Source organism: Crotalus tigris, unplaced genomic scaffold (genome assembly GCF_016545835.1).
Source record: "Crotalus tigris isolate CLP2741 ecotype Arizona unplaced genomic scaffold, ASM1654583v1 scf7180000017640.511899, whole genome shotgun sequence".
NCBI lineage: Eukaryota > Metazoa > Chordata > Lepidosauria > Squamata > Viperidae > Crotalus > Crotalus tigris.
Window position 1 is genome coordinate 422,134 of NW_024096534.1, and position 22,599 is coordinate 444,732.

The 22,599-nt window shown below is 37.5% G+C and overlaps 1 protein-coding gene across 1 annotated transcript in view; it reads right to left on the reverse strand.

Annotated features, from left to right (window-relative positions):
* The window catches only part of LOC120304595 (protein kinase C-binding protein NELL1-like), a 104,043-nt gene extending 90,994 nt beyond the window's left edge, over positions 1–13,049 (reverse strand). The window contains exons 1-2 of the mRNA XM_039335380.1: positions 12,938–13,049; positions 12,187–12,282 (exon numbers count right to left, since the gene is read on the reverse strand). Coding sequence (XP_039191314.1) covers positions 12,187–12,282; positions 12,938–13,049 — 208 coding nt within the window. The remainder of the gene's footprint in view (positions 1–12,186; positions 12,283–12,937) is intronic.
* Positions 13,050–22,599: the final 9,550 nt, after the last annotated feature.

The following is a 22,599-nucleotide window of genomic DNA, read 5'->3' on the forward strand; positions in this document are numbered from 1 at the left end:
TTAACAGAACAGCCCTTAGCCTTTCAGCTAGAATGTGTGTGGAGTCTCCTGCAATTAAGACATCATCAAAGTAGGGGCAAACCCCCGGTATGCCCCGTAGTGTGTTTTCCATTACGCTTTGGAAAATCCCAGGAGCGACATTCACTCCAAACTGTAGCCTTTTTACCTTAAAGGCTCCCCTGTGGGTCACAATAGTCTGAGCTATAGCAGCATCATCATCAACAGGCAGCTGTTGATACGCTTGAGCTAGGTCAAGCTTTGCAAAAACGCGCCCCCCCTTGAGGAGGCCAGAATATGACTGACCACAGGAACAGGATAGGCATGTTGCTGCAATGCCTTATTAAGAGTGCATTTGTAATCAGCACAAATGCGAATGTCCCCATTTGCCTTTAGAGGCGTGACAATGGGGGTCTCCCAAGGACTGGAATCAACAGGTTCTAGAATTCCCTGTTGGATCAGTTTGTCTAACTCAGTGTCAATTTTACTCTTTAAAGCAAAAGGGACCCTTCTTGCTTTAATTCTAATGGGAGTGACAGTGGGGTCTAGCTTTAAGGACACAGGGGGTCCTTTGAATGTGCCCAGCTGGGGGCTGAAAACATCTGCAAATTCTTTGCAGACTTCCTGTAGGTCGAGTGTTTGTAAGCTGTTGAGTCCTGTGACGTGTATCCCCAGGGCCTCAAACCAATCGAGTCCTATGAGACTCGTTCGTTCACCCCCTACTACTAATAAGTCTAGTGGACCTTCAAAATTCTTGTATTGCACGTTAAGGGTGGCCTCCCCCTTAACACACACTCTTGAATTTTGAAAATCTGTTAACACAATGTCAGAAGGCCTTAACTTGGCCTGAGTTCCACTACCGGAACAAATCTTCCTAAATGTATGCAAGGAGATGATTGAAAGGGCAGACCCTGTGTCTAGTTCCATAGTTAATGGAACCCCTTGTAGCTTCACCTTGAGTGACAGCTTTTTCTTGATGGGCTTGTGTGTGCCTGTCCTGAAGATGCTTCTTCACGAAGCGCAAAAACCTACCCTATTCTGGCTGGGGACCCTGGTACCTTTCAGGCGCAGTTCTTCCTGAGGTTGTACCTTTCGTCGGCCCAGACACACAGCTGCAATGTGTCCTTGTTTGCCGCATGCCCGGCAGGTAGCGGAGCGGAACTTGCAGTCGGTTCTCCTGTGGCGACCTCCACAGCCGATGCACTTGAGTGGAGCTGAAGAGCTTCCCTTCTGATTTCCTTCCTTCGTGGGGTGGAGACGGTCGACTTCCTCGTCCGGATCCTCCTCGGAGTTTCCTTGGACGTCTTCCTGGTGCACGGATGCAACTTCTGGACTGTTTCTGATCGGCCGCATGTTTTTGACGGCGCCGCCTGCTGCTTCTTCTGCGGTGACCTCTCTTAAGGCATCTTGGAAGGACAGTTCTTCTTTGGCGAAAAGCCTCTGTTGTAGATCTCGATGCCTTAAGCCTCACACGAATCGGTCCCTCAGTCGTTCTTCGAGGTCCTTGAACTCGCAGTGCTTGGCGGCCTTCCTCAATGCGGCGATGTATTCTTTGGCCGACTCTCTGGATCGTTGATCCCTCTGCTCGAAGGTGTGGCGCCATGCGATGACGGACATCTTGGGCTGGAAGTGCTCCTTCAATAGCTTCTTTAGATCTGCGTAGCTGACAGACTCTAATGGAACAGGTGCTGCAAGGTTCTCTGTGATTTCGAAGGCGTCTTGACCGCAGACACAAAGCAGGGTGGCAGCCTTCAAGCTCTCTTCCCTCACTTGGTTTGCCTTGAAGTAGTTCTCCACCCTGGCTACGTAGGACTCCCACCGCTCTGGATGTGAGACGTCGAACTCCGAAAGCCTTCCAACCTTTGCCATCTTCAGGAGACGGGTCTATCAGCCAGCCTACCCCCGAATGCGCACTGGATTAGTGAGTAGCTGCCGAGTCAACGCCGTTCCGCCGCTCAGGACTCACTTGGGTAAGCTTACACTTCTTTCTTTCCAGGTGATGTAAGGTATCCCATCCTCGTCGCCAGTGTTGAGTCCCTCGCGGAAAGCAAGACACGAGAAGCAGTTGTAGTTCTCAGTTTTCTTTATTCTGTGTTCAGCTCACAAGTAGATGGCTTCAGCAGCTCCCAAAACCTCCCAGCTTCTTATATAGGCATTTCCCGGGTCAATGCGATACTTTTCCCGCGCCAGCACCCGCGCATGCGCACGGCGCTGGCGACAGCCTGTCTGGTCCCGGGCAGCTTTGCACCTGCCCGGGACTGCCTGCAAACGCCCCGAGCCGTTTGCAAGGCTCGGGACATAACACTCCCCAATATCTAGTCAGAACCCCATCCCCATCATCCAGTCTCAACTGTCAGTACCTATCCTTCCATTTTCCCCTCCTCCCATCACAACTTCTTGGATGAGAAGAAATGAAACATTTTGTTGTTCTTCCTCAAGAAAAAAAAAACAGTCTAGTTGCCTCTTGAAAAAGCACCTTTGAGAATATACCAAGAACATTTCTTTCTATTCTTCATTCTATTCTCTTTTTCTACAAATACAAAGAAGAAAGAATGCAGAACCCAATGTCATTTCTTATTAGCAGACAATTCTGCTAAAACTCAGTACTATCTACTGAGTTCAGTGGGACTTATTCCTGTGTAAATATGCCTATGAACTATTCAATTTCCTAAAGATAATAAAGTTGCCATCAAACTGAGTTCAACTCTTGATAAGTGCAGCCATGCAGTTTTCTTGGCAGTAGTCTTGAAGAAGTGGTTTGCAATTGCCTTCTTCTACATGTTTTTTTTTATTATTATTTTTACTTCCCTGTTAAAGCAGAAGGAAAAGTGCCCAAACCATTAATAGGTAATTTGTAGCACAGCACTCTTATCTCTCAATTGATGATAAAAATTATCAACACAAAAATAACTATGTATTTATCAAGAAGTTTTGAATATAAATAATAATAATAATAAATTCAGTCAATGTGTTGTTCCAATTGCACAAAACGTTATTTCTGATTTTTTTTCAAGTATCTCTCTAATGCAGTAGAGACCTGCAGAGGAACAATTTTCCTCATCCAAAGTCTGACTCTTCCCTCATTTTTAAATGACTTTGAACAACTACTTGAGGTAAGAGGGGATTTAAGTAGACCATTTCTAGTGGCAAATCTAGTGACTAAATGTTATGCTTCATGGTCTTGAATCTACCCATAGAAATCATTCACAATAACTTTTGGTGTGTGTCTTTATCAGTGTCTTTATAAAAAAAACTTGGAGATTCAAGGAAGAACAGAAGAGGTACATTCAAAATTAAATCTCTGAGGTTATGTTTCTCTGCCAATCTATCCTAAATCAATCCTATGGATATGTGATATGAATTATGAGGACTGAAAAGATCTTTTATGTTTGAAGAAAAGAGAAGGTGTCAGACTATCAGGTCAACAATCTGCTTAGTGTAGGTATCCAAATTAAAATATCCCCAAAAGCTGTCTGATGCCAGGTGGATATCCAGGAAAAAGGAGTTCACCCTGTAGTCTGATACTTGGTTTCACTATTGTATTATTTTTCAATCAATCAGGATTTGCCTTCATGTAAATACATTGATTGGTACCCTGTAATCTGAAATGATGGAGAAGAGAGGGACAGACTTTCAGGTATTTGAACAATATTATCATATCATCCTCAGCCTTCTTAGGGCTAACCACCCCTAGTTCCTTTAGAAATTCACATGAATATCACAACCTACTAACTTAGCTGTCTGATTCCAAGTGGATCACAGAGTAAAATTTAAAGGGCAATTCTTTACAAGCACAATTCTGGCACTTCTGGCTTTTCACCAGGTCTTATTTTTAGCCTGAAATACACAAGTGTGGAATTCAACTGTGTAGTGATGCCGTTCTCTTTCTATAAAGAGTTGGCTGGAATGGAAAATTGTTTTTAATTGTTAAAAAATCCCCAGATACATTGTTACCAAGAATGTCTGAACAGCACAATATCTATGCAAGAACAGAACAATACGTCATGCCCCAGAGCATTAGACTGCAATCCCAGATCACATTGCCTGAAAATTGTACCTCACTGAATATAATGAGATTAATTTCTGAAAAATATGCACACAAACTTTGTTTGGTATGCTAAGATCAGAAAGCATTGGAAATAGTCAGCTAACACACACACACACACACACACACACACACAAATCTTACACAGAGGATAAAAATTCTCATGATAATCTGTAATATATTCTTAATTTATTTGACACTGAGGACCAGTTTTAATTTTTTATTTATGCCTAACTTTTGCATTTTGAGTTCTTTTCAGCCTTATGCTGAATATAATATAAAATCAAATTATATAAAGAAATTTTGGTTGGCTTTTTATTTACAATATGGCATTATGTTCACCAAGGACAGAAAAAAAGGACAGAGATCTTGTCCTTTTTGATGTGCAATTGGCAGTTAATTCTGCCTGGCAAGCTGTATCCTAGTACCTGACTCATATTTAAATTTTGCATTACTTACATCCATTCATATAGCCACAGTATTAAGGATTACTATCTTATTGTGTGTGTGTGTGTGTGTGTGTGTGTGTGTGTGTGTGTATGTGTGTATATATATATATATATATATATATATATATATATATATATATATATATATATATATATATTCTGAGGTTTTTGCAGGTGTTTGTATGTAGGTCTTTGGTTATTCGGGTTTTCTCCCATGTAAAATTGGAAGTGTCTTGGCGACGTTTCGACGAAGTCTCATTCGTCATCTTCAGGCTGGTGCTTTCGGCTTTTTATATCCCTGACTTCACATTTCTACTTCTGAAGCCTTCTTCCTGCCATTGTCTGCTGAACACTTAAGAAAAGCCTTTATCACTTGTGGAAGACAGAAAATGGAACACTCTCTCAAGAAAAATCTATTTGGTTTCTTCCCAGACAGGTAAAACACTGTATTGTAGTAGACATTTTCACTCTGAAGTGATTCTGATTTGCCACTTTCTGATTGCCAGTAAATTCATGTTATATTAATCCAATTATTTTAGTTTTTATTATTGCTTTTTAATGCTGCAACCCATCTGAATAATAAAAGCAAAAATATGTAAACTTGATTATATTGCTACATGTATTACCAATAAATGTAACATGCAAATAGTAATAGCAGAAAATAAATTGCACATGTTGTTTTTTTTTTAAAAAAAATAGGGCCGGTGAGACAATGTTTCATATAGAGTTTAGCAGAATAACTCTCCTACCAAATTACTGTAAGTAGATATGAACCTTTTTTTTTTCCACCAATGGCTAAAATGCAGATATTCCCCAGGGTAAAATTGTTTCAATCATTCTGTGTGCCAGCAGCAATATACAACACTTTAAGTCAAGAAGTGAACAGTGAAACTGTGAGGAAAGTCAGACAAAGTAATTACCAGAGCTGGAATTGGATCTAAGTTCCATTGAAACACAAGTGTTTAGGGCCTTCGTTTTATGTCTCATTCAAAAGACAGATATCATTCCTAAAAACCAGACTGATGAAGATAAAAGACAAGCAATTCAGAAACACCAAATAAAAAAGGAAATTTCACTCTCTCACATGAAAGCTCTTCCATCTATGGTATGTTCTGCGATGCACAATTTATTTAATAGATAATTTACACCGAAAGGAATAATTGCTGCACTTAAGTAATAGTAAATATTAAGGCTACACTGAATTTCCTGGAATAAGACCCCTGAGCTCTTATCAGATTAAATACTAAATGGATACAAGGAGAGCTGTAGTATTAATGAGCTGGCCAGGCAAGGAATCAATGTGAATAATTTTCCTTATTGCATCAGAATAATATCAAATTAATATTTGATTTCTCTTTCTTCATGGAGTGTTATTTGTTGCATTTGCCTCTATGGGACTTTAGGAGGCTTTAATTTTGTTGAAACTTCAGAGACACAAATAAGGATTTATATTTATTTCCACATATAAGCTTTATAGTCCCACTGATCTTTTATGGTGATGGTCAACCCACACCTACCTCCATTATGTCTTATAGAACAGTTCTGGGGCATATACTTAATTTTCCAGGCTCAGATCTAAAAGGCCATTTTTAATCTCTAACTCAGAGTTTAAAGCAGTGTTTCTCAACCTTGACAATTTTAAGGCATGTGGACTTCAACTCCCAGAATTCCACAGCCAGCAATTGCTGGCTGTGGAATTCTGGGAGTTGAAGTCCACATGCCTTAAAATTGTCAAGGTTGAGAAACACTGGTTTAAAGGAATGAAATGGTTTAGATTTGATTTGCATCCTGAATGATTCCTCTTACACAAATAAACTGATTAGATATCCACGATGCATTTTCTTTTCAAATATTTCATAATTAGCACTTGAACTAGTTATCCTTTAATACAGTATATGTGTCTCTTAAAGATAGTGAATTGTTTACTAGTGAACAATAGTAGCTCTTTATTTATTCAGTAAATTATGCAGTGTGGCAGAAAGACATAATAGATAACAAAATCATAAAGTAAAATATTAAAATATTTTTGCTTAAAATCCAATATGCCTTCTTTGATTTAAAACCTTTTTGTTTTACAAAAGTTCCAAACCTTGGAATAATAATAATAATAATAATAATAATAATAATAATAATAATAATAATAATAAGAAGAAGAAGAAGAAGAAGAAGAAGAAGAAGAAGAAGAAGAAGAAGAAGAAGATCAAGAAGCTTTAAAAAATTGGAGGGAGATTTTTATTGTTTATATATTTATTTGTATATTAATTCAATAAAGAGTACAGCTTTCAATCTATCGATGACTCATATTGCTGTGGCCTAAGATAAAATAAAATAAGGAACACTGTTGATTTATTCTAGTCCAAGTCAAATGTCTCCAGGGGAAAGCCTTCAAAGTGAGAGGAATATGGATCAGAAGGTCATCTGATTGTGGGAAGGGCTGTGTGTGAAATAAACAGAGAAGTGGCAAGTAAGAGGGAAAGGCCAACATCACTTTCTGCTGGACTAAAACCATAACTACATCATGTATCAAAATGTCAACCCTGACGAGTGCATTTAGACCAAACGTGGAAAAAAATTAATAGCATAGTTTGCCTTCAGTGATGTTGTCGCATAGCAAAAGCTAGTTATCTATTAGATGCCTTGACATTTTCAGTTTTGTCACTTAATCTTTAATTGGCTAGAAATAGATTGAGCTACTGAAGCCACAATAAAGCCTAAAGAATATAGGATGCAAAAAGGGATGATGGGGGAAAGTATTTGCTGTTGAAAAATGGATGGCAATGGAATTGGATGGTTCTGTTTTTCTGTGCTCATTATCAAGGAGCAAGACTACAATCCACCACAAAAGTATAACTTGTTATGTCTATATAAAATACCTAAGAAAGTAAGAAAGTAAATATTTCTTTATTTTATGCCACAAAATTGTCTCGTAATCCCCTTACCTTCAGTAAGCTTTCTCCTCACTGTACCAAAACACAAGCCAATGTTAAACTTTAGTGTTCTATTAATTTCATTCAATTACAAAGGCCACTTTCTCTCCTAAAAGCATGGCACAATTGACTTTTAAGTCCAATAACATTTCACTTTGTATCCCACTCATAACAACAACATAAAACATGACTGTTCAGCAAACCACTAAATTCCCATTGAGCCTAATTTTATCACTTCTGTGTCTTTCATAAATCTCAAATTTGTCATCCTACAAAATAAATCCAGTAGCCATTGGGTGATCATTTTTAACTGTTAGAAGTTTATCTTATACTTTTTTCTGAAGAGTAAAACAGGTAATTAGTAGCAAAGGCAATAGATAGTCTACTGTTTGCAATAGTGGTGAATATCTGTAGCTCGAGTGTAGGATGAGGGTAAAGGTTTGTTCTCCAAGCTTGTGGGTTGGTTTCTGAACATTTTGTTACCAGGCTAGGCAGTAGATGTTACCTAGCCTGGTAACTAAACATTCAGAAGCCAACCCACCAGCTTGGAGAACGAACCTTCACCCTCATAGTCTACTGTTGCAAACAATGCATAAAGAATAGCCCTGGGCTACTGGAAAGGATATTTTTTTAAACACAGTATAGCAAATATATGTCACTGAAAACAGACTATTTCCCCATATCCATTCACATCTAATGCCTTTGTGTAAAATGACAGATGATTGGACCCTTTCTAGTCACAACCTGAAGTAGTGGAGAAAAAAAATCATCTCTTTGGATAATTTTGTTAAAGCTGGTCATTCAAAAAAGTCAGTTTTGATGTCTTAATATGAAACTAGCTAATTTTAATCAAAGATGCATTGCTACAACTGGGAATGGCAATCACAGACTGCATAATGTAAGCCTTATCCTTCAACCGACTGAGTCAAAAGCACTTGTCTGAATAACAGAAACCAAGAAAGATAGAGCTGTAAGTTAAAGTTCCCAACTTGCCCCTTGAAGCATTCCAGAAAAGAGCTGCAGAGTAAAAACTGAGGCATTGATTAATAATTTATAATATATTGCATTATGATCAAATGGGAAGATAATATAGAAGCACGTGGGCCAAAACTATACACACAACTGAAGTACCTTGATTAGGAGGCTCAGTCCTAAATTTACATCATGTAACATCCATTCAACAATGTAGCTCTTGCTTGAATCACTTCATATGTCAGGCAAACCAACTGAACTGACATTAATCAAGAAGCATGGTACAAAACTAATGACTTAAGTTACAGGTCGTCCTCAACAGACCACTGCAATTCACCCCAAAATTTATGTTGCTAAGTGAATCATTTGTTAAATGAGTTTTTTCCCTATTTTACGACCTTTCTTGCCCCAGTTGTTAAGTGAATCACTAAATGAACTGTTGTAAGTTGAGGACTACCTGAATTGAAATTCAGTATCCTCAATAAATCTCTTTCTAAAAAAAGAACCTGAACTGAATTGAACTGACCAAGCAATAACTAGTAACTCTATAGTATTACTAATAATATACTATTAGTAGTAATAATCATACTAAGACATGGGGAAGGAGAGAAAAGAAGTATCTCTTGTACCAGCACTATTTCAGGATTCACTATGCGTATTTAGATCTTAAGAAAGATCATTTGCTTCTTCACGAAAATAATGTACTTGTTGCTCTTATTTGCAGAGCTGTTTCTGCATGTCTGTGTTTTCTTCATAGAAATTCATTAGGCATCTTCTAGATATATATATCTTCCTTTGAAACTCCCCTCGTCTCTCCCTTTCTGAAATCTAAAACTAGGAATGAATTTTCCATTCAGGGCTCTTCCAAACAATGGTATTAATCTGCCAGTAAAATATCTCAAGTAGTAGTTTACAGGGCACTGTGGCCTTTATTATTACGCAATGTATGTTTCCTCCATTGTTTCTTCTAATTAGAAAAAATATTTTCTTAACCTTTAAAATTCTCTGTATTGCCATAATTGTTATTTACTTCAAGAAACTCAGAAGCGCATTTTTTTTGCAACCCAGTCGAGCCCCTATGCGCTATTTAATCATTTCTTAGTTAACCAGGACAGAAACAGCAGCTTTAATTAGCTTCCAGTATTCTAGTATTTGTGTGTAAACTATTTAGAACTTATCTTCCTTCTTCTCCCTTCCTATTGATCCAGAAAACTGCAACATAATCACAATCATTTAGAGAGTTTCCCGGTGCAGCAATTATATATATAATACTTCTAAAACCACCCAACTTCTCAAAGACTCTGGTTGGTTTGCAAGCTGGAAACAAAAGAAACAGAAACACATCTGGCAAGAAAACAGGGATGGATAGTGGAAATGACATTGCCTGGTTGATGGGATCAGAGCATGCTAACCCTGTCTAATCTTACAAGACAGGCAGACAGACAATCCCTCATATAGTACATGCAGCATCATGTAGTGTTTTGTAGGAAACAATCAATACCTTGAATTGCATCCAAAAGCCTATTGATAACTACAGATAACATTTATCATTGAGCTGTGTTGGTGCAGTGGTTAGAATGCAGTATTGCACTAATTTTGCTGACTGCCTATTATCAACAGTTTGGCAGTTCGAATCTCACCGGCTCAAGATTGACTCAGCCTTCCATCCTTCCGAGATTGGTAAAATGAGGACCCAGATTGTTGGGGGCAATATGCTGACTGTGTAAACTGCTTAGAGAGGGTTGAAAAGCACCGTGAAATGGTATGTAAGTTTAAGTGCTTTTGCTATTCCGGTGTGCTGGGGTCATGTGATTTCAATTTGCAACCTTTTTTTCCAAATCCTGATTTGCCTATTGAGGCAGCTGCATCACTTTAAGACCATGTGGTTTGCTTACCAGCTATAGTGATTCACTTAACTGAAGAAACCGCACCCACCCCATTGCTGGCAATGGAGAAAAAGCTCCGCTACATCACGCGACGTCACATGACATCGCAAGCTTGACATGTCTGACTTAACTGCTGTAAAAATTGGGGTAAAATCAGATTCTACCTGATTTACAAATGCAATGACTTATGACAGAAATTTAAGTTCCAATTGTGGTTGTTAAGTCAAGGATGACTACAATGCAATTTGCAAAGCAGAGGTGTTATCTAACTATACTTCATTTTGGATCCAAAACCGTGCTGGACTGTCTCATGCTTTCTCTATTCAAGCGTGTTGCTCTTTCACAATGGCAATGGGCTGCTTTGTCCAAAGACTTTAATTTTTATTTTTTAATAACAGGTAATAGATATTTAATTTATGGAGAGGAGTATCTGATCGGTTGATATATTTTTGCTGCAAACTCTAGATTTGCAAAATCATAGTTTTGGATGATTGGCATATGTCCCTCCTCCATATACAAACAACAGGAAACAGTCCATCTACAACAGGGGTGTCAAACTGCCGGCCCATGGGCCGGATGCATCACGATGAAACCATGCCCACCCCATTGCCAGCAATGGGGGAAAAGCTCCAATACATCGTGCGACGTCACATGATGTCGCGAGTTTGACATGTCTGATCTACAAAGTTAGTAGCTGCTTAAATGAAAAATTTATTCTTCCTTCAATATTCTGAACGAGCTTAAGGTAAGAGCTTGAGATGCCTTAGGAAGTCTTTCTCTGGTATTATTGGTTTTGTTTTGTTTTGTTTCTAATTGCTAAGAAATTATGCCTCAAGTCTTATTCTTATGTGGCTCTGGAAAATACAAGCCAATATTTGAATTGTGAGTGCATCTAATTTTCTATTTCAATTTGATTTACCTTTATTATTCATGTGTGACCATCAGGTGTTTTAATTAGTATTTATTGGCTATATTAAGAGTTAATAGTATTAAAATACTAAGTAATTAAGAGTGGATACTGGTATCAAGCAGCTAGTTATGAATTATTAAATGCAGTTTGATTAAGAATGTTCTAATTATTGGTAATTATTTATACAACATCTATTGATAGATATTTCAGTTTTAATTTTTTCATATATTTTTCCAATGCGTTTGTTGACTAACTCTAATTAGAACCTAATTAGAAATATTTAATTTTTACTGAAGGCCTATTCATTGTTCTATAATTATTGTACAAGTGTCTTTGATGTCCTTTGTCATTCAACTGTACATAGAAGTCTTTGAACATTCGGCTTATGGAAAGGCAACATACAAACACATACCATGATGAAGATGAATTTCTTTGTCTTCTGCAGCATATAGAAAAACCCTTTTACTGTCCAGGATCTGACAAGTCACTCCTCCATTCTATCTTGTTGTCCTGGTACCCTATTCACCTGTGCAGTATACTATCCATATACTATCCATACTATACTTCTAATTAAATTTTATGATCAGTTTATTCAAAATACTTTGTGTCACATTGGCTCCATTTTTCTTCAATCCTTTTGATAATGTATGCATGTGGTTATCATTTAATTACTTTCAACCAAAAATGAGTAATAATATGCATCTCTCTATTTAATTTTTTCAGCCTTCCCCAATTTTGCATTAGATATTTTGACGTTGTAATTCCCAGTCTTCCTACCTCATGGTATTTGTCCCACCACTTTTGCAAGTTAAGAAACCTAGTCTGCTCCTACAAATTTACATCATACATGTGAGAAATTACTGCATTTAACATATGTTAAATTTGGACAATCAATTTCCTTGAGGCAAGCATAGTCAGAGAAAAACTGAAATAGTATAAATGATATGTAATTGCAATTTTTAAGTCAGAGTAAATTCTTTGCAGAAAATTAGAGTATTACCTTTTTCACAATGACTTCCCATGAATCCAAAAGGACAGGAACATGTATTGGGGGCAACACATGTCCCACCATATCTGCATCCTTCTTCACAAAATGCTGAAAAAGAAAACACCATTTAACTGTTGCATTGTACAATAAAACAGACACATATATCTATAACCCAGAAAGAGGTAAAGTACAATTTATTAAAAGACAAACAGAGTTCAAATAACAGCCCTAGGGAGAAAGACAGAAAGCCATATGGAAAATTAACAAAAGCAAAAAGTTAATGATTATTTGGCAAGGATATTAAAGGGATAAAAGAAAACATTTTGGAACTAAGCCTAGTCACAAAGATAGAATTGCATTTGAATGCTTTTAATAAATTGCTGAAGATATGGAGAAAAATTGCAAGAGGAATAATAGTAGTATTAGTACTGTAATGATAACATATTCCATTTTTTTCTAGGAACTAAGTTGGTCTAATTAAGGATTACCCTTTGTTTTATCTCCCCATTAAGATCTCTGTAATGTAGGTTGGGTTCAGAGAGTTACATAAAGTATGGATTAAAATAAATCCCTCTGTATCTTATGAATCAATGGTTTTAATGGAACAAGTACTGAAGGCAGAAGAACAATAACATAACATGGAAAAAGACATATGTAAGCTTTGAATATGTTTAAATAGACTGAACACATAATGATTACATATTTTCAGTTCTTCAAAATGTGACAGTAAAAGGATGATGTACTTGCCCTTCTCTTTCTGTACCTGATCTTCTCAGCTTCATTTTAAACAGAATTGTAAATATATTTGTCTGATTGATTGACTGTGTATCATCAAGTTGTTCTGAACTCCTACCAACCACATAGATTTTCCCCATGACAAAACTACATTTAACTGGACACAATCATGCTTAGTCCTCTATACAAAGTAGGATCACTAAACCTATATTTAGTAAACTATGTTTCAATGAATGTAGTTAGAACTCTGAATAAATGTAGTTAGAGTCCCTGATCAGAACTGACATCTCACATTGGAAGATGGTTGGAGGTAGCAAAGCTAAAAGACAAAAGTTTCTTTTAGTTGCAGAGTTAGAATCATTAATACTTGAAGAAGGCTATTTACACACACTTGGGACAAATAAATTCAAGCCCATTTAAATGTTTCCTGTCAATATAACTGCTCTTTTCCCATGGTTTAATTGTACACACCTCTAGTAACATGCCAATAATGGAATAATAATAGTTCACAAAGTTTACCATAGGGAGACCCACACAGTTCTACTATTGCTATGGTAGCATGAAATCCAAGCAGGAGAAAATAACAATTACCTTGAACATCAAGATCATGTGAAATATTAGTACTGTTTTATAAAACCCTACTAAGACCACACCTGGAATACTGCAGCCAGTTTTGGTCACCATATCACAACAAAGATGTTGAGAGTTTGGAAAAAACTCAGAGAAGAGCAACTAAGATGATCAAAGGCCTGGAGGCTAAAACATACAAAGAACAGCTGCAGGCTAGTCTAAAGAAAAGAAGAAATAGGGGAGACATGATAGCAGTGTTCCAGTATCTAAGGGGCTGTCACAAGGCAGAGAGGGTCAGAGCACCAGAGGAAGGATGAGAAACAATGGTTGGAAACTGATCAAAGTGAGAAGCAACCTGGTATTAAGGAGAAACTTCCTGACAGTGAGGACAATCAACCAGTGGAACAACTTGCCTCCAGAAATCGTGGGTGCTCCGTCACTGGAGATTTTTAAGAAAAGACTAGACCAGGGTTGTCAAACTCAATTTCACTGAGGGCCGCATCAGCATTGCAGTTGTCCTTGGGGGGGAAGGTGAATGTGGCCAGACTGGGTGCAGCCTACTGGGTGGGCATGGATGGAGTGGGTGTGACCTACTGGGTGGGCGTGGCCAGTTCTACATCATTTGGGTCAAGGGTGCCTGTGGGGGCCTGGCCAGGAGTGTGACAGATCTGAGGGTCTCTGGCAGAAGAGGTGGAACCGGGGCAAGTGCCAAGATGGCCACCACAAAATTGTACATTGGCTCCTGGCTGGCCTGGGCCAGGGCCAAGGCAGCAGGGGCCATTCCCTCACTGTTTCCAGGATGGCTTTGAGGGCCACATGAAACCACTTCACGGGCCGCATCCAGCCCCCGGGCCTTGTGTTTGACATGTTTGGACTAGACAATCACCTGTCTGAGATGGTATAGGTTCTCCTGCTTGAGCAGGGGGCTGGACTAGAAGACCTCCATGGTCCCTTTGAGCTCTAGTTTATTCTAATATTCTAATTTATATCAAACATTTTCCTTTCTGGATATCACTGGAAATACTGTGGATAACTTGTCAAGAGCCACCTACAATGTCACATGCTTATAAGCAATGTAAATCATATTCTGTGTGCTACATTTCATGAGACACCCTGTGGGCTACATAAGAGAAACTATCATGAATAATTAAAAATGGCTTTTGCATCAGAATTGACAACATAATCACCCACCCATCCTGCAATCACAGGAGCACTGGCAAATAAAAGCTACAAAGGATATGAAAAGTAAGTCAAGTGTTGCAAAATAGAAAAAGTCCTTCAGCATAACAGTGCAATGAAATGGGCAAAAATGCTTTGGGGCTTCAATCATAATTTATAATTGCTTATAGTGAGCAGAGCAAATAGTACCACAAGGTACCTCCTTTTTTGCTTTAATTAATTAATTAATTATAAGAAGCTTTAAAAAATAGAAAGAAAAGAAAAGAAAGGTAGAAAGAAAATAAAGGCAGGAAAAAAGACAAGAAACTAAAATGAGATTTACACACAGAGTTGAATTAAAATTTCTGTAGCATTAAAATATTGCCACATATTAAATTATTATAGTTTCTCAAAACAACCCTACATGTTTGTTGAATTAGCAAAGTGGTTCTGACCATTTTGAGGAAAGAATCTTGAATGATCTCATTTATCTTTATTATTTTAGAAGAAACAGTTCCCTTTCGGGTCATATTTTGAAAACTTGAAAATTTTGTGGACAGCTTTGATTTGATACTTATTTTTTTTCTACGTAAACTGACAAGGGTTTCTTTGATTGCAGTGGCATAGAAATATGTTTAAGAGATAAAATAAATAAATAATATTCAGTCTAAAATCATAAATAGTTGCAATCTACCTTCTTCATTTTAAAGTTCTTTATAGCTAGTTGCCTAAGTTTGTAGCAGATTTCTAATATACTGCATATGACTAACTAACCCCCTTTTTAATGTACAAAGGTCATAAATTTCTCGCCAAGTCATTTAGATTTTAACAAATTAATAGTGTCATTTTAATACAAATCTCTCCCCATCGTATAATATGTTCATTTTTAACCTTTTTTAACTGAAAAATATTTTTCTCCTTTTGAATTAACTAGTCAATCCTTTACTATTACTTGAATCTTTTAATTTAATCCATAGCAGTTATCAGATTGATTTATAAATAGTAACTGTTTGGACAGTTTTTAATCTTTAGTCTGTTCTGGAACTTATATGTCCTGTTCTGTAACTGTTAATGACTCAGCTATTTCTTGACTGACTTCTTGGTTGGCTTGACATGCTCCAACTTCACTAATTTTAGGCCTGTTTTGGGGAAATGACATACTGTACATAATAGGGAATCAAAATAAGGGAAAATGGTAGAGTCAAACTATTACAAAGTGGAGCTGGAGGGGATTGCCTGGTTAAGAAACTCTTCTTTTTTTACAAAGTCAATCTTATATCTCTAAAAAGAAATCATAGAAGACACGCTGATTAAAACTGCCTTGATTCAGAATAGTGTCCCAGAAGTTGAAGCCTCAGGTAGACAGAGAAAGTGCAGCTTTACCATCAAAGCAAAAAAAAATTGCCTGATAAGCAAAAAGATACATTCAGCTGATGGGAATACATGTTTCACTATAATTGGAATAAGAGAAATAAGTGCTATATGGAACATGAGTTCCCTCAATGGCATAATTAATTCAGTTCAAATGTTTTCTTTTTCTCAGTAAAATTAAATTACTTAGCACTTGAAAAAAAATCCAAGTTGAAACAACTAAGTCTTTATTAACCTCAGAGAGATCACTAAATAGAAATGATATTGAATTAACATTCTAGTGCACTGCAGTATGATGAAAATTAGTATTCTCGGCACAACAGTAAAAGCAACAATGGGAAGAAAAGGCTTTGGCAATCTTTTTATCAACTCACAACAAATGTACTGCTGGTACATACTGCATTATTTCAAGAAAATAGAGTTGGATGTGGTTGTTGTGAAAAGGAGAAAGATGTTAACTTTGCTCTTGTAGGAGATCCATTGCAACATCCATTCCCTGAGAAAATTGATGTTGCAGTGTTAATATTGTGAATTTCCATCCTACATTCATCATATAACCAAGAGCAAACAAAAATATACAGCACTGAAATATCATTTGTTAAGGATATTAATTAAGGACATCAGCTAATAAAAATGGGTGTCTGCTTGACCTGGGCTTCTCAGTTTCTCAGTCGACTGAAGCATGGTGAGGCATAATATTATTTCATTAAGCTAAAGAAGACATTTATAGGAGCCAGACATACACAAGTTTGCCTTTATGCATATGATCATAACTCTTATTAGAAATAATAAGACGCTATTTGGGACTGTGTAAGTGACGTTTTTAAGTCCTGGTTATTGTTAATGGTATTAAAAGCGTGATGTGATATAAAGTTGAATTCAAAGTTGCATAACATTTATGATCCAGCAGAGATTTCCACGAAGGGGAGGAAATGACATTTTTCCTGGTTTTCCCAAACATTTGCAGTCCCCCATGTCTTCCAAATAATAATAATAACAAGAAAGAAAGACCAAATGAAGAACAGAATAGAGGCATGGGAAGACAAAGCACTTCATGGCCAATACATTAAAAAAATAGCTGGGAAAGCAGATAATAACAAGACCTGGCAATGGCTAAGAGCAGGAAAATTGAACAAAGAGACCGAGGGACTAATTCTGGCTGCACAAGACCAAGCCTTAAGGACAAATACATATAAAGTCAAAATTGAGAAGACAGCAACAGACAGTAAATGCCACCTATGCAAAGAAGCTGAAGAAACAGTGGACCACCTGGTAAGCTGTTGCAAGAAGATTGCACAGACTGACTACAAGCAGCGGCATGACAAAGTAGCAACAATGGTGCATTGGAAGATCTGCAAAAAATATATTTGCCTGTAAGCAAAAACTGGTGGGATCATAAAATAGAGAAAGTCATAGAAAATGATAAAATTAAACTGCTCTGGGACTTCAGAATTCAAACAGACAAGCACGTGCAACATAACAAAAAAGTCTGGATAGTGGACGTGGCAGTGCCTAGAGACAGCAGAATAGATGAGAAAGAACTGGAGAAGATAACAAAATACAAAACCTACAAATAGAAATAGAAAGACTGTGGCAAAAGCAAGCAAGGGTAGTACCAATAGTAGTAGGCTCTTTGGGTGCAATCCCAAAACAACTGGAGCACCACTTGAACACCATTGGCATTGACTAATTCGCTATTAGTCAATTGCAAAAGGCGGCCTTACTAGGAACTGCTTCCATCTTGCGCGATATCTGTAATACCATCAAACATCCACATCTGCCTATCCCAGGTCCTGGGTAAGGACTCGATAGGTAGACAAAATGCCAAATCCAATGTGAACATCTGGCTGACTGTGCGATGATCCATAATAATAATAATAAAAAAAAGTTGGAAGGGATCTTGGAGGTCATCTAGTTCAACCTCCTGCTCAGGTAGGAAACCCTATACCATTTCAGACAAATGGCTGTCCAGTCTCTTCTTAAAAACTTCCAGTGTTGGAGCATTCACCACTTCTGGAGGCAGGTTGTTCCACTGATTAATTGTTCAAACTGTCAGGAAGTTTCTCCTTAGTTCTAAGTTGCTTCTCTCCTTGATTAGTTTCCATCTGTTGCTTCTTGTCCTGCCTTCAGGTGCTTTGAAGAACAGCTTTACCCCATCTTCTTTGTGGCAGCCTCTGAGATATTAGAACACCATCATGTCCCCCCTCGTCCTTCTCTTCATTAAACTAGACATACCCAATTCCAGCAACCATTCCTTATATGTTTTAGCCTCCAGTCCCCTAATCATTTTTGTTCCTCTTTCTAGAGTCTCAACATCTTTTTTTACATTTTTGGTGATCAAAACAGAGGATAGTAACAAAAAAAATGTGACAATTTACTCTCCTGTAGCAAGACTTGCAAACAATGGATGGAAACTAATCAAGGGGAGAAGCAACCTAGAATTAAGGAGAAACTTCCTAACCATGTGGATAATTAACCAGTGGAACAGCTTGCCTTCAGAAACTGTAGGCGCTCCATCACTGGACATTTTTAAGAAGACACTGGACAGTCATTTCTCTGAAATGATAGGGTCTTCTGCTTGAGCAATGGGTTGGACTAGAAGATCTCCAATGTCCTTCCAGTTCTATTCTAATTGAAATATGAGATTATAAATTCTCTATAAATAATTTTATCTAAGTGCAACAGAATTCTCTGTAATATTAAAATATGATTGCTTTAAGATGCAATAATGCAATGCTATGGTTTTTATTAAATGTGTTACCACTGTTTTGGGACTATACAGCATGTTATCAACATAATGGCATGTTTGTATTTTTGCCTTTTAGTTTGAGGAAATCTGAATTAATCCATCCCAATGAAAAGCAGGTCTGACAGCAGCAATGTTTTGATACATGATGTTCCTAATTTTGCTTCAGTGTGTCATACAAGCTTACTACTCTCTCCCTACTGCAAAATATTGTCTTCTGATAGTAAGTGTGGGGGATGCTCACCAGCTGTACACTAATTTTGGGAAATGTGGAAGCTATAAGTCTCTTGTGCAACAGTCTTTGTGCTTACTTCTTAATAAATCTCATAGCCATTTTGTGTCAAAAGATTTCTGCTGTGTTCCAAACCCATTAGCATTGCAGTTTAGATAGTGGATAATATAATAATACAGCGCAACATAGAGGATTTCTAATCTCGCCTAGCCGGTTCCTAGTAATCTGAGAAAGCTAAGCATAAACTTGATAAATCCCACTAGAGAAGTACTAATATGCTACCATTAATATATTGTAATCCACGCATGTTTACCAGAAGAGCACTTAGTGATTTTGCAATAAAATGCCTTATTAGGGAAAAAAATGAAATGGGAAAGCAACTTGAATAAAATCCACAAATCTAATTCTAAGAGTAATTTTCAAATAATCCAATTCAGGAAAGACAAAAAGAAAAACAAACTCCTCCATCACAGCTGTTTGTCAAAGGAACTAAGCATAATTTGACAAACAAATGTACTACCATTCTTAATGTTGAGAAGAGAGAGAAATTGTTTCAGGCAGTGTGGGAGAACTATCCAAGACAGTCCCTTGACCATTGCTTGCTGCTGCTGAACAGAGGGATCTGTTGGCAACAACCGTTTTTGAGCCAAGCTAAACTACTGTTGTCAGGCTGGTGGAGACTCTGCTCCAATGACAGTGTTGAAATAATAGTCTGGTCCCTGGTTAGCTTTTGAAAGAATTCTCAGCATGACAGACTACTAATTTTGCTAAAATTTAATTAGGCTAGATTAATTCAAATGCTGGGGGGAAAGTAGTATATGGTATGATGTAATGAATTAATCTTGAAAGAAACTGGCTGAGGAATTCTGGGAGTTGAAGTCCACATGTCATAAAAGGGCCAAGTTTGAAGACCCCTGTCTTATTACAGGTGGTCCTTTTTTAACAACCACTTGCTCATTCAAATTTGCAACAGTGCTGAATGAGTGGTACTTAGAACCAATCCTTAATGCTCTAGCCATTGCAGCATCCTTGCAATCACATTACCATGGTTTGGATACTCAGCAACTGGCTGGATTTTTGCTTATTACTGACCCCCTCTTTTGCTTCCCCCCCCCTTTAGCACAATACAACTGACCTCCTCTGTTTGGTAGAACATGTAACACACACACACACACACACACACGTATGTGTGTACGTAAAGAAGTTCCTGAGGATTTTCCTCCAGTAGTCATTGACGATGATTGGGGGCGGTGCTCATCTTTGTTTCAAAGGCCACTGAGCCAGCACTGTCCGAATACATTTCTGCAGTCATGTGTCCAGCATAACATCATAGAGTGCTGTTATCTTTCCACTGAAGTGGTACCTATTTATCTAATTGCATTCACATACTTTTGAATGCATGGTGCTCAGGTCTCAAACCTGGGACGCCCAGCATCTTAACCACAGCCACCACACATCTGTCTGTCTGTCTGTCTATCTACCTATCTATCTATATCTTTTTACATGGTTCATACATTCATTGATAGGATAAGAGAAGGAGTTATAGAAATACCAGTCATTTACCAGGCAATTCTAAAAAATAATCTGATTTTTGAAACTTATAAATAATATAGAAGATTTCATTATCAGTTTAGATGAGCAATTTATTTTAAATTTAGCATATCCATTTAATTGACTTGACAGCACCAAATGAGCTTTTATTTAAATTTATTAACTCATTCATAAATTTTATTTCTAAAATATATTAGTCATGTTGTAGTAGCTTTCAAGGTGACATAATAAAAGGTTAAAAAAGTATACTAAACTACACATAAATTTGTTATTATGAAAGTATAATAAAATAAAATTCTTCATTTATCCTTCAGGGTTCTTTTATGCCTTGCAAATGTGAACAGATCCCAGTATGTGGACATTATCAATTAAAACAGAGACAATGAAAAATCTCTGTTGTGTTCTGAGCATAAATACAATATGATCCAATCCAGAAATTTGCTGCAATAACACTGTATAGTAATCACTAGTATTATCTTTCAAAGTAGTACTGGTACTGATCTGACTCTAAATTGAATGGATGCTACAGAAAGCCACAAATAATAACAGATAATAGGGTATCATTTGGCAGTTGAAGGGACAAAATATTTTTACTGCACCTCTTTCACCATGATTTTCTATAGGCTGTTGATGGTGGCATAAGGATCATCATTCTGTTCTGAAGAATATACCTAACTGTTGGCAAAAAAAGTAAAGGTATTTCTGTACTTGAATGTACCATGCAATTACACATATCTTTAGGACTCTATAAGGGTTGTAGAGAGACAGTCTAATAAATATGTTTAAAAGACACAGAGAGAAAGACACACACACACATACACACACACACACACACACACACAGAGAGAGAGAGAGAGAGAGAGAGAGAGAGAAAGACTGCACCTAGAAAAAAAACCTTGAGTAATATGCATGTGATGCACAAGTAATCAACTATCACCTAGCAGAGAACATGAGAAATGAAAAAAAAAGAAGTGTTTCTATTAAGCTGCAAAAAGGGTGGGAGTAAAATGTGCTAAATTCATCTCAAGAGAAAGAGAAGATGGCATAGCAGTCTTAGTTATCAGAAGGCAACCATCAGTCTAAGCAGGCTTCAATCCTAGTAAGCAATAAAGATTCTTTACTAGGCAAGCCATGTTGAGTGTCTGGGGAAGTTCAACTGTGTTTCAGGCAGCTACTGAAGTTGGACATAGAAAGCAATAGCAAGGCGTTGTTGCTCTTATTGTTAATTTTGCACCAGAGCAGGAAAAGCAATCTGCTATTTGACCTTAGCTGATCTTGAAAAAGGTCAAGAGGGTTAGACTCTTAGCATCTAGATCAGACATGTCAAACTCGCAACGTCATGTGACATCATGCAACGTATCAAAGCTTTTTCGCCATTGCCGGCAATGGGATGGGGCATGGTTTCCTGATGACACATACAGCCCATGGGACGGCAGTTTGACACTCCTGATCTAGTTGATAAACAACCAATGAATCCCACAGCTGTTGCCCCATTCCAGTCTCTTGCTTCCAGTTATATTTATAATACTTAGTATATAAAGATGCTACATTTACAGGCATCTTAACTACATACAGTTTCTAAAAGCTAAGTAATGCTAACCTTGGTTATATGAGAGCTACCCAGAAATATCAGGGCTTTGGAGTAGATTTTTGTTGCATCTGAATTTAAATTACACATGCTGAGGTAGTTCACATTTTGAACAGAGAGGATCATTGGTTTGAAAGAGGGGTAAAAGAATCCATGATCTATGTTAGAATTGAAGACCCCTCCCTCAACAGAGGGACAAGAATAAGACACCATCTATCTCCACTTTATAATGCAGCCCTTGCAGCAGCTCCAAGAAGATTCCACAACCAATTGCACCCTGATTCAAGTGACCCTGAGGGCACAGATAAACAGCTCTCAGAGACTGCAAAGAAATAACATCCTTCCATTCCTCCCTCCATCCTATCAGGACCTATCCTTCCATCCTGCCCACCATCCAATCTCAACTGCCAGTACCTATCCTTCCAACTGATGAAGCTTCTTGGATGAGAAACAAAACGTTTTCTTTTTCTTCCT